We start from the raw sequence: 13,243 nt of genomic DNA, 5'->3' as shown, positions 1-13,243 counted from the left end.
TTTAATAATAATGTTTAATTTAACAAAGGCCTGTCTGTTGCATGGTAAACCATTTTTGGCGTCGTTGACTTGACGTTGTGAAGGAATTCCTCATAAGAGCCGGTGCTAATGTATTGTACAGGTAAACATGATGCTAGCAAAACTGGTTTGGGTCACTTATTTGCAGTAAACATATATTACTCCAAATGAGCCACTAGATCACAGGCAAAAACTAGCAGCTAAACGGTGGGCTAGCATGAAGGAAATATTACATTACATTCACAACATACCAACAGTAGAGTACCATAACCCAAACCTGACCCACAAGGAAATCTGATATATGACAATATGTATGAATTACATACATGACAAACAATAGTTTAAAAATTCACATATATAAAATGTCATACATGCAATACATATTTCAAAATATTGAAAGAATTTAAGATTAAACATTGGAATAATGTGTACTTGTGTTCAAACACACTCACTGGCCAATTTATTAGGTACACCAGTCCAACTGCTCGTTAACGCAAATCTCTAATCAGCCAATCACAGGGCAGCAGCTCACTGCATTTCGGCCGGTAGACATGGTCGAGAGGATCTGCTCCAGTTCAAAGCGAGCATCAGAATGGGGAAGAAAGGGGATTTAAGTGACTTTGAACGTGGCATGGTTGTTGCTGGTGATCTACTGGGATTTTTACACAAAACCATCTCTTGGATCTACAGAGAATGCTCCGACAAAGAGGAAATATCCAGTGAGCGGCAGTTCTGTGGCTGCAAATGCCTTGTTGATGAGGCCAGAGGTCAGAGGAGAATGGCCAGACTGGTTCCAGCTGATAGAAAGGCAACAGTAACTCAAATAAGCACTCGCTACAACCGAGCTCTGCAGAAGAGCATCTCTGAACACACAACACGTCCAACCTTGAGGCGGATGGGCTACAGCAGCAGAAGAGCACACCGGGTGCTGCTCCTGTCAGCTAAGAACAGGAAACTGAGGCTACAATTCACACAGACTCACCAAAACTGGACAATAGAAGATTGGAGAAACGTTGCTGCTCTGATGAGTCTCCATTTCTGCTGACACATTCGGATGCTCGGCTCACAATTTGGCCTCAACAACATGAAAGCATGGATCATCCTGCCTTATATCAGCGGTTCAGGCTGGTGGTGGTGGTGTAATGGTGTGGGGGAGATTTTCTTTGGGTCCATTAGTACCAATTGAGCATCAACGCCACAGCCTACCTGAGTATTGCTGCTGACCATGTCCATCCCTTTATGAGCACAGTGTCTCCATCTTCTGATGGCTACTTCCAGCAGGATAACGCAGCATGTCATGAAGCTCAATCATCTCAGACTGGTTTCGGGAACATGACAATAAGTTCACTGTACTCAAATGGCCTCCACAGTCACCAGAGCTCAATCCAATAGAGCAGCTTTGGGATGTGGTGGAACGGGAGATTGGCATCATGGATGTGCAGCCAACAAATCTGCAGCAACTGTGTGATGCTATCATGTCAACATGGAGCAAAATCTCTGAGGAATATTTCCAGTAGCTTGCTAAATCTACGCCGCCGAGGATTAAGGGAGTTCTGAAGGAATACAACCTGGTAGTAGTAGGTGTACCTAATAAAGTGGCCAGTGAGTATATATTAGCTGTTTAATTTCACATACATGTTCCTACTGCTATATATTTGATTTTAAGTAGGTGAAAAGTCAGTTTAGGAATTTACACCGCAGGAAATGTGTTCTTGGGTTAAAACTATCCTAACAGACCAGTCAATCTACACATTTCTGTGTTGTTTAACTTGTATCAATGTTAAAAATCTGCATGTTTAAGCGTGCAAAATAAACTGCTGACAGCAAATTTGACTGAAGAATCTGAATAAATTTGAGGTTAACTTGACAAACAACTTGATTCTAATACAAAATCATAAAATAAACAACTCCAGGACGTTTCTAATAAAGAATCTATGTTAATCTAGATAAACTTTGGGTCAGGGGTGGATTAGGGATTTGGGGGCCCTAAGCAATTCCAGCCATGGGCCATTGGAACCAACAGTTCCCATACATGTTCCCTTCGTTCGTTCGTTCGTTCTATCCATCCATCTCTTATCTTACTTATTGGTTTCATCCGCCTCTGCTTTGGGTCAAACATGGATTTGGATGTTTATATGATGAATTTAGACACATTTAAAGACATCTGTTGGAGCACACTAGCTTATAGATATCTTTAAGACTAACAGACTGATACTGACACCTAAAAACACTTCATTTTAATATCACAGGCCCTTACATTTCAATTTTTAACCTTATGGTTGGGTTTGTCCATATTTGACCCATCTTTTGGGTTAGGACAAGCCTTTGACTTTCATGTAGTGTAGATTAAATTGCAGAAAAAAGAACTCAAAGCATGTTCGCTCAATTAACTTAAGCAATCAGATGAATGGGAAATCTAGAAGTTTACCATAAAGATTCAACGTATATCAAGCTAATCTGAAATAAATGTTGGGTTGTTTTAACTTAAATTTGGAGTTAATATTTTCAATAATAATTAAATGATTATTTTTAACCCAGTGGTTGGGTTTAGCCATAATTGACCCAATTCTTGGGTTCAGCCGTATTTGAATGGTTGGGTTTCAATCGTAATTGACCCAAGATTGGGTTACGATAAGATCTCTCAACTTTTAAGACAGAAGCGCACTCCCTGAATTGACTGAGTTCTGATTGACTTGAGAATAAACAAATATTTGTTTTAATTTGAATTAAAACAAAAACGTTTTTATTATGAAATTATAAAATAAAATGGCTCTGGCAGAAGTTTATAATGAAGATTCAATGTCTAGCAGAGAAAAGTCTAAATAAATAAATAAATAAATAAATTGGGCAGTAATTACCAAAGTTTGGTTAAAATGTTCAGTTTTTAACCCAATTGAGTTGATCACATTTGACCCAACTTCAGGTTACAACAACCTTTTGAATTTTCAGAGTGTAGAATATTTTGCTAAAGTCGAACTGAAAACTCACAACTTGAAGTGAAAAGAATTTGGATTATTTATAAATTGATTAAAAACTAAAGCTCATTTCTATTAAAAGTCAGAACATTAAACAACTCTATCAAGAGTTTACAATACAGATGCAATATATATTTGCTAAACTCTATAAAAAATTTTGTTGTTATAACCTAACATTGGGCTGACAGTTTTAATCAAAATTAAATGAAACTTTCCATATTTGACCCAACTTTGGCTTAGGACATGCCCTCTCAACTTTTAAATTGCTAAAGGAGAACTGAAAGAATAAATACTGAATTTTCTCGAATGAATTGAATTTGGACTGATTTCAGATGGAATTAAAACAAAAAGTCGTTTCAACAAAATTATGAAATTCATCATCTCTGGGAAGTTTACAATAAATATTCAAGCTAAATTCTAAAAAGAAAAGGTTGTTGCAAAGTTGTCTTGGTAAAATCTAAATTAAATGACTCCTTTAACCCAATGTTTGGGTTCGTCCATATTTGATCCAACTTTTAGTTACGACAAACTCTCAGTTTATTAGAGTAGATCAAAGAGCTGAAGCAGAACTGAAAGCAGTGAAGTGACTTCGAATTGATTTGAGTTTGAATTAAAACAAACACGACACGAAAACAAAAAACAACATAAAACAATAACACGAAACAAGAGCTTACAATAACAATACAATCTAACGTGTTTGTCGTATCCTGTAACGTTAATTAACACACAGAGTGTACTTTGACGCGCGTTAAATGAATCAAACTTACTTAAAATAACATTAGCGGGTGATTCTGGAGCCAAACACACACACTTACCGAGCCCGATAAACAGGAGCACAGCTCGCAGGAGTGCTTCATCCATGTCGTGATTTTCCCACGGGACGCTTTTGTGTTTCAGACCGGGAGCGGGAGCGTGAAATCCTCCGCTGAGCGCGGAAACCGGAGCCCGTCGGTGCTAAAGCTGAATGAAGTTTGGAGATCCGCGTTTAGTCCTTCAGTGTGTGTGTGAATGGCGGAGGATCTGCGCCTGCTGCCTCAAAAACTCACACACACTCGCTCACAAGGCTGGACTGGACTGGCATAGTCGTGTCCGGAAGTGTGTGTGTGTGTGTAGCTTGTATTCCTTATCAAATGTCCCCACAAGTATAGCAAAACCAGATAATTTAACCTTGTGAGGAAAATTGTTGTTCTCCATGAGGAAAAGGGCTTATAAATCAGACAGAACTAACTACTATGAAGGTGTAAAAGTTCAGATTATTTGCGGTGAGGGTTGAGTTTATGGGAGAGGAAATAACATATAGCCTATACAGTCTGTGCAATACAACAACCATTACGTCTATGGAAAGTCCCCATAAGGAAAGCTATACAAGTGTGTGTGTGTGTGCCTTGTATTTCTTACATCCTGGTAACCAAATGTCCCCATAAGTATAGCAAAACCAGTAAATTTGACCTTGTGGGTAAGCTTGTTGCTCTCTGTGAGGAAAACGTCTGTTATTGCGTGTATAGGAAGTCCCTATAAGGATAGTTGTGTTCTAATATCTATGTATGTGTGTTCTGTGATATCTACACAGTGTGTGTTCGCTGTTGGATGAGGGCGGGACGCGGCCCTGCTGCTCGCCGCAGGTGAAGAACCGGCTCCGGTACCGATTAGCGCAGAGTCGTGACGGTGCAGCAGTGAAACTCCAGCGCTAATTATCTCCCAGAATAACTGCAGCAGTCCGGAGAGACCCGAACACACACACACACACACACACACACACACACACACACACACGCACACACATTCCTATCCGCACATGCTCCCAGAACGGCGCAGAATTAATCATTTATGGCCAAAAAAATCGTCCTCATTAGCCTATCTGTCCTTTCATCTTTAGAGGAAGTCATTGTAGGATAGCTGCTAACACACACAAACACACACACTGAGACTGACACAAACACACATATAAATATACAAACGCGCACACAAACATGCATACACACATAATGACACACATTCATACTGACACATAAACAAACATGCATACACATATTAACACACATGCACAAACAAACATGACACACAAACACACATACAAATATACTGACATACACATTCTGACATAAACACTCAGGCACACCCACCCACCTGCACACACACAAATACACAAATACTGACACACACATACATACTGACACACATGCATAAACACAGACACACACAGACTGACACACACACAAACACGCATACAAACATACACCAATACACAATCGCACTGTCATACACAAACACACACTTACACGTGCATACACACACAAACAAACATACATATATATCGACACACACTCTGACATACACAAACAGACACACCCACCCACCTGCACACACACACAAATGCTGACTCACGCATACAAACACACACAGACAAATACACAATCATACAGACATGCACAAACACACTTACTAACACACGTACACAAATACACAAGCATGCAGACACACACTAACATACAGAGAGAACCAAATGGGGACATTAGGGGAACTGTACTGTATCTGCTGGAGTAACAGTGCTGGAGTGATATTGAACACCGGCTACTCTCTGTTCCCTTTGTTCCTGTACTGCAGCTTGTGTTTATAGTGAGCAGGTACTTTTCTCATAGTGACTCATCTGCATCACCTGACTTTTCAATTCCTCAGTGTGTGTGTGTGTGTGTGTGTGTGTCAGTATGTGTGGTATTTTCCAGAACCTTCCCTCTCTCTTCTCCTGTGCGGTGGAATATACAGATTTTTACCAAGGTGGCACGGTGGCTCAGTGGTTAGCATGTGTCCTCACAGCAAGAAGTTCATTGGTTCTAGCCTTGGCTGGGTCACTTGGTGTTTCTGTGTGGAGTTTGCATGTTCTCCCCAAGTTGGCGTGAGTTTCCTCTGGTTTCCCCCACAGTCCAAACACATGTGCTATAGGGGAACTGATCAACTACACTGGCCGTAGTGTATGAGTGTGTGTGTGCGTGTGTGTGTTTGTGTGTGTGGGGGTGTTTCCCAGCACTGGGTTACAGCTGGAGAGCATCCACTGCATAAAACAACATGTTTGTTTGTGTCAGTGTGATTGAACAAGCGCGTGTGTGTGTGTGTGTGTGTGTGTGTGCAGAGGTCGGGTGGTGACCTGGCTGTTGGATAGGGGTCAAAGGTCGCTGTTTACCTTTGTGTTAAGCACACTGAGCAACATTTGTGTTCAAGTCACTGCATGAGTGACTATTAATACTCGTTACAGCAGAGCATATGGTGGAAACTGAGTCACACTGCAGAGACCGACTGCGACACACGCACACACAAACACACACGCACATGCACACACACACACACACACACATATGCATCCGTGTACACACACAAATTAAGACACAAACACGCAAACACACACACACACAAATATATACATATACACAGATACACATTTACATGAATATACACTCAATTACAGAAAACACACACACACATACATAGACGCATATAAAAAGTGCACACTTACATTACACACAAATATACAATAAACACATACACACACTCACATGCAAACACACACACGTACACTACACAAACATGCATGAACACATACACACACATGCACACACACACACACACACACACACACACACACACACACGTTAAGATACAGTTAAACTCCTCCAGCTGTGCTGTATTGTGATCAACTCCTCCCAGTATAAGTACTTCAAGAACAAACACGACACACCCTGCAGACGTGCCTACACAACAATACAGGTGTGTGTGTGTGTGTGTGTGTGTGTGTTTGTGCGCGTGTGTGACTCTCTGTGGATATATTACAGCTCATTACCATATGCAAACAGTGACGTGACAGTGGGCTGTCAGATAAACTCATCATGCTGTCAAATATTCACATTCATTTCAGAAATTATTCATTAAAACTAGTGCCATACAGCGAAAATAAATATACCATACCAGGAATAATAAGAGTGCAGCACATATGAGTATACAGCAGGCCAGTCACACAATGCCTTCATTATCATCACCTTTAGTTTTATTATTTCTAGGATTATTATTACTGCTGTTTGTGCTGTTTGTGATCATTATTATGGTGATGATGTTCTCATGAATATCTCAAACAATCAGAGCAAAGCACAGACTGTCCATCGCACATGGGCTCATTAATATGCACACCCACGCTGCGTTTGATTGGCTACGACATTTCCTAGTGAGATTATGACTGTGATTGTTTTTCCTTCTTATTTCTAAGTTTAACTGTGTATTAAACTTACTATGCATGCGGGACTTTTATTTTGAAAACACGAGAGGCTCGACAAACACTAACAGAGCTGTGTGTATCATCGGTTTACAGCTCATCAGAATGCAAAATGTAGAATATGCATATTATAAATTAATTCAGAGGTTTAAAGTCTGGGCGTGTGGGTAACACAATCACCTCACAGCAAGAAGTTCTCTGGTTCAAGCCCCGGCTGGGTCAGTTGGTGTTTCTGTGTGGAGTTTGCATGTTCTCCCTGCGCTTGCATGCGTTTCCTCTGGTGCTCCGTTTCCTGTCCAAGCACATGCTCTATAGGGGAACTGATGAACTACATTGGCTGTAGTGTATGAGTGTGTGTGAATGAATGTGAATGGGAGTTTCCCTGTACTGGTATGCAGCTGGAAGGGTATCCGCTGTCCAAACATATGCTGGATAAGTTGTCGGTTCGACCTCTGATTAATAATGGGTCTAAGCTGAAAAGAAAGCGAATGAATGGTATAAGGTCCGTGTTATTGTGTCCTTTGTTCTGTCACATGTTTGTAATGAAGCAACAAACACAAGTAAACAGCTCAGTGTTTAATTCACTGAAAGAACAGTAATACATTTTAATAAACATATCTGTTTGAGGTTGATATTAAATCCTGCCTTTGCTTTCATTTGTGTTATACCCAAAGCAGAGCTCATTAATATTCATGACCCTTCCAAATATGGTCAAACCTGAGCTTTTTCATTCTAGCTGTAATTGCTCCTGGGGTTTTTCCTGAGCATTAACGACCATTTCTTAGAACTTTTTATATATTTAACTTATCTAAACCTTCTACTGTGTAGATATCAGAGAACTCATTGAATAAATGCATCGTATGTCACCTTAATAGTTTACGCTAAATGTTTTTATTATGTCACCTAATCTCCGAAAACCAGTGGTGTACTGGGACACAGCATTTTCACCTGGGAGAAGTTAGTATTACTCAAGCAGCATCTGATGCAATCAAGAAAGTGAAGACTGGGGTTGGGTGGGGGGAGGGGTTGAGGGGGTGGTAGTGATAATCGGTAAGTGAAGAGCGGGGAGGAGGGGAGGGACATTGGTAGTTAAAGAGCATGGAGGGGGGGTTAATCGGGGGTTTGCAAATGGTAAGTGAAGGGGGCTTGGTGGTCCATCGGTAGGTGAAAGGGGGTGGGGGGTGGCTATGGGAGTTAGGGTGGCAGGCCAGATTGACCATCAGGCCACTGGGAAATGTGCCTGTGCTCCCTATAGCCCGTCCGCCTCTGTCCCAAACGCTCAAAGAGCAGAACCACACACCAAATCTGCAAAAACAACATGCTATCACTCACAGCCTTTGCCTTTTAATTATTATTTTTAATTTCCTACACTGTAAAAATGATTGATCTATGATCATGCATGATCACACAGCATGCATTTTAGTTCATTGTAACTTATTGTAACCAAGTTAATTATATTCTAACTTAATTTTATAAGTCACGCAAGCTGATTTTAATCAGTTTAACATAAGTCAATTATATATATATAAGAAGTAAATGATCTACTTTTCACTTTAGAATGAAATTATTCTGCTTGTTTTAAGAAAAACCCTCTTCATTTTTTAAATTGTTTATTATTTAAAGACAAATATTTAAATTTAAATTTCTTTGTACATTTTTTTCCTATGAACAACCTCCCTCCCCTTAAAAAAGTAAATAAATAAATAAGTAAAAATAAATAAATAAGTAAAATTAAATTAATTCATAAATGAATAAATAAATATAAATAAATAAATAAATAAAATAATAATGACAAAAAATAATAGTCAATTAAATTAATACTAAATTAAATGAAATATTTCCATAGTCACAGAGTTTTGATAGTACAGTGAGGAAGTAACAGTAATGTTTGCCTATTGAGTTTGATTGCATTATTCTTATAAGTATAGACCTTTGAATTTCCCTCTTAGTTTTAGTTTGGGGGAAGTGTTACGCCTTTTTCAAAGTATGAAATCATTGGATTTCAGTATAAAACGTTTAGTGGATCCTCTAAGAGTGTATTTAATTTTCTCCAATCTTAAAAACAGCATCACATCATTAAACCAGAGTGAAACTAAAGGTGGTTTACTTGATTTCCAATCAAGCAATATTCTTCTCCGTGCCATAAGATACGGGAAGGCATAAGCATCTGGATAATTATTGGACATGACTGTACCTTATTCAAGTACTCCAAAAACAGCCATTTCAAAGCTTTAGGCCTAATGTCTTTATTAGATAACTCAGACAGATTTTTAAATATAGCTGTCCCATATAAACTCTATTTTAACTCATTATTTCTGGAAACAAGACTGTATTGTTTTGTCTGTCTAGTAAATGCTTCTTGATTTAAGAGTTTTTAGACTAGAAACAAGACTAAAACTGAGTAAGAAATCATTTCAGCAGCGTGTGACAATCTGAATTGAATTTCAGACTAAAATCTGCCTCATACAGGTGAAGAGCTCCCTCTAGTGATGATCAAGAAGTCAAACAGTAATCCTAAACTATTGAACAACATCCATTATCACAGTCTGAGGACACGTTTGACCAACCTTTCTTTAATCCATAATAGATGATCTATCTATCTATCTATCTATCTATCTATCTATCTATCTATCTATCTATCTATCTATCTATCTATCTATCTATCTATCTATCTATCTATCTATCTATCTATCTATCTATCTATCTATCTCTGTCTGTCTGTCTGTCTGTCTGTCTGTCTGTCTGTCTGTCTGTCTGTCTGTCTATCTATCTATCTATCTGTCTGTCTGTCTATCTGTCTGTCTATCTGTCTGTCTGTCTGTCTGTCTGTCTGTCTGTCTGTCTGTCTGTCTGTCTGTCTGTCTGTCTATCTATCTATCTGTCTATCTGTCTATCTGTCTATCTGTCTCTGTCTTTCTTCAGATTTGATCATGCTCATCAGTGAACGCAGCTCATTCCTGTCAGTTTATCATCCTTCATCTCTTCATGTCCTCTTTTCAGAACAACAAAACCTGCTGAAATAAACCTCTCTACGGTTTCCAGAGCAGAGTGCAGACTTTCGTTTCCTCTTCATCGGTGTGTGCTCCTCAATGAGTTTAATGTTGTGTTTCTGCTGTGAACACACTCAGGTTATCTGCTGCTGTGAGGAGCATCACAGAGTTTCACTCCAGACTTCTAAAGCACAGAGATTAACTCACTGTTTTCAGCATTTGTAATTCAGAAAGTCATGAAAACTGATTATTTCTTCACGTGAAGACAAAAATAGTTATTTAATGCCGATAACCACAGACTTCCAAAGTGTTTGTTTTCCTACTGCAGATGTCAGTGGTGACAGGCTCTCCACATTCTTCAAAATATCTTCTTTTGTGTTCAACAAAATAAAGAAACTCATTTTGAAAGGTTTGAAACCACTCGTGGGAGAGTAAATTATTATTATTATTTTGGGTGAACTTACTTTCATGATTCTTACCCCTGACAACCAGCAAGTGTTTTGTTTAATTATTTTTTTTATCAGAAATGACACAGACATCTTCCAAACTATAATAAGACGATGAACAAGAGGCATTTCACTGTGGAGAAAATATATTTCTCAGCTTTTATTTACATTTGAGCAAAAAGTGCCATGTCTAAAACGATGCATACCCTCCTCAATAATCAATAGAAAAGTCTTTATTGTCTATTACAGCGATCAAAAGCCTGCTATAATAGCTTATTCAGCTTTTACATGTCTCTACTTGTATTTTTGTCTATATCCAGTGATGAGCTCAAACTTTTTCAGGTGTTAGGGTCTTTTTCATCATCCTGATCTTTAGTTAATTCTCAATCAGGTTTAGGACTCTGGCTGGGCCACTGCACAAGGTTAATATTTGTATCTGATAATCATTTCTTTATCATGTCTGCTCTGTGTTTTGGGTAGTTGTTGTGCTGAAATGTCCACTGGTGCCCAAGGAGAAGTTTCTCTGCAGACTGCCTGATGTTATTGAGGATTTAGACGTATTCCTCCTTTTCCATAATCCCATTTACTGTGATTAGCTTCCCTGGTCCACTAGCTGAAAACACCCCAAAAAACCCAAGGTGCTCCACACATTTTTTTTACTCTTTAAAAAATAAAATAAATAAATAAATAAATAAAATGCAAAAATAACACACGTCAACATTACTGATAATAAACAGTAAAATACACTTTAAAAACGTCGGTAAATTAGCATTTTTCTGGATTTTGTGATTCATGCTATTATTTTTTTAAATGTTTCCCCATTTATTTCTGCTTCTGAACTGCATTATGGGATCTTGATCTTTACTCCAGCAGCTTTTATCATTGATAAGTGTGTAAAAGTGTGTGTTCTGCACATGTGTAATAGTCTGCAGTGCTGTATAGTGTGTTGGATATTACACTACAGAAACCTTGTAATAACCTGCAGCACATTTCCTGATATTTTACACACTCATTCCTCTAGATATAATTTATTAAACATATAATATTTATTATTATTATTATTATATTATTTCTAAAATGTCAATAAAAGTCGCTTTGTTAAAGTGTAGAGTTGAATTTTCATCATCAGAAGAGGACAGAGCAGAGATCAACATCCCATAATGCAGTTCACCACCGCAGATATGTATATTTTGAACAGTTTACGTAACACATTGAGCAACTCTATTTTAAAAAGTCACTTTAGATTGCATTTTACTTTTTCCCTCAAGCACTGTTAGCTATCAACTCAAAGAAGGTCAAATAAAAGCTTCAGCATTAGAAAGCAAGCCAGAAATGAGCAGAACCCTCAACAAACGGATTATTGATGAGATCTGACTCATTTTTAAAGGTGAAACATGATACAGACAGCAGCGCTTTGGTGAGCAGGTTGCCTTTATGACTGCTGAAGAGCTCTGATTCACTAACTTGCGCTTTAAAATGTGGATCTTGTCGTTGGAAGATTCAAATGAATGCTCGTGCTGCGCTCAATATGTCAGGCAAATGAAAACCCACATAATTCACACATTCAGACCAACTGTGAAAACACACTCACACACCACATGTGGGAAACCTCAGGGTTTGACTGGTATTTAAACAGTGGCAGTGAGTCAAGAAAGACTGAATGTCGCATTGCTCATCAGTTAAGACAAATTATCAAATTTCTGACTAATCTCGTAATGTAAAACCTATAAGAATAATCTGGGGCCACCACAGTGGAATGAACCGCCAACTTATGTTAAAACAAATGTTTTATGTAGCGGATCGTTCACTCACAATACCCAATTCCCCTATAGCGCATGTGTTTGGACTGTGGGGGAAACCTGAGCACCTGGAGGAAACCCACACCAACACGGGGAGAACAAGCAAAGCAGCGACCTTTTTGCTGCCTTATACTGAGTTTGGTTGCTTTAAATATCCTCTGTTAATTATGTTTTCTGTTAATAAATCATTTGTCTTCACGCTGGTTAGCATTGTCTCTCTTATGTTATAATTCTGAGCAGGTTGCAGCATGAGTTATTGAATCTTTTATGTTTAGAAGTGTGTCGATGAAATCTCTCGGAGAAGGACGAATCATTCCCAAATCATTCCCCAGAGAAGCGCTAATAATATTGACCACAGCAGTTTTTACAGTTTTAAAAATACATATGCTTTTACTCTAGCCAAAGTAAAAGAAATAAGACTTTCTCTAGAAGAAAAAATAGGAGATTATGTGAAGATTGTTCTGTAAAACATTGAAAAAATAATTGACATGAGGGCGAATACTTCCATATAACTCCATATATAAAATATTTAAAATCAAACATGCATTATTTTGCATTATTTTAAGATGATGTGGTTACAGTGTAAAAAACCTTTATAACTACTGAGTAATATCATGTCATTGCTTGTATATACTATATGGTAGGGGTCAGAATGCGGGTTGGGGTTAATTACATGTAATGTGCATAATTCATTGTGTCTACTAAGGAACATATGCAACTACATCACCTTAAATTAATATCAGACTTCTATAGTGTA

At 38.4% G+C, this 13,243-nt stretch overlaps 1 protein-coding gene across 2 annotated transcripts in view; it reads right to left on the bottom strand.

Moving 5' to 3' along the window:
- ptgfrna (prostaglandin F2 receptor inhibitor a) overlaps positions 1-4,072 on the bottom strand; it is a 38,391-nt gene extending 34,319 nt beyond the window's left edge. For both annotated transcript variants that reach the window (XR_015499008.1, XM_087267220.1), the window contains exon 1: positions 3,809-4,072. Coding sequence is in view for 1 of the 2 variants with exons in the window: in XM_087267220.1 (XP_087123346.1) it covers positions 3,809-3,854 (46 nt within the window). In the remaining variant the exon portion in view is untranslated. The remainder of the gene's footprint in view (positions 1-3,808) is intronic.
- Between the last annotated feature and the right edge of the window lie 9,171 nt (positions 4,073-13,243).

The sequence above is a fragment of the Danio rerio genome, chromosome 9 (genome assembly GCF_052040795.2).
Source record: "Danio rerio strain M-AB ecotype USA chromosome 9, GRCz13ab, whole genome shotgun sequence".
NCBI lineage: Eukaryota > Metazoa > Chordata > Actinopteri > Cypriniformes > Danionidae > Danio > Danio rerio.
This window is presented reverse-complemented; position numbering and strand designations above follow the sequence as displayed.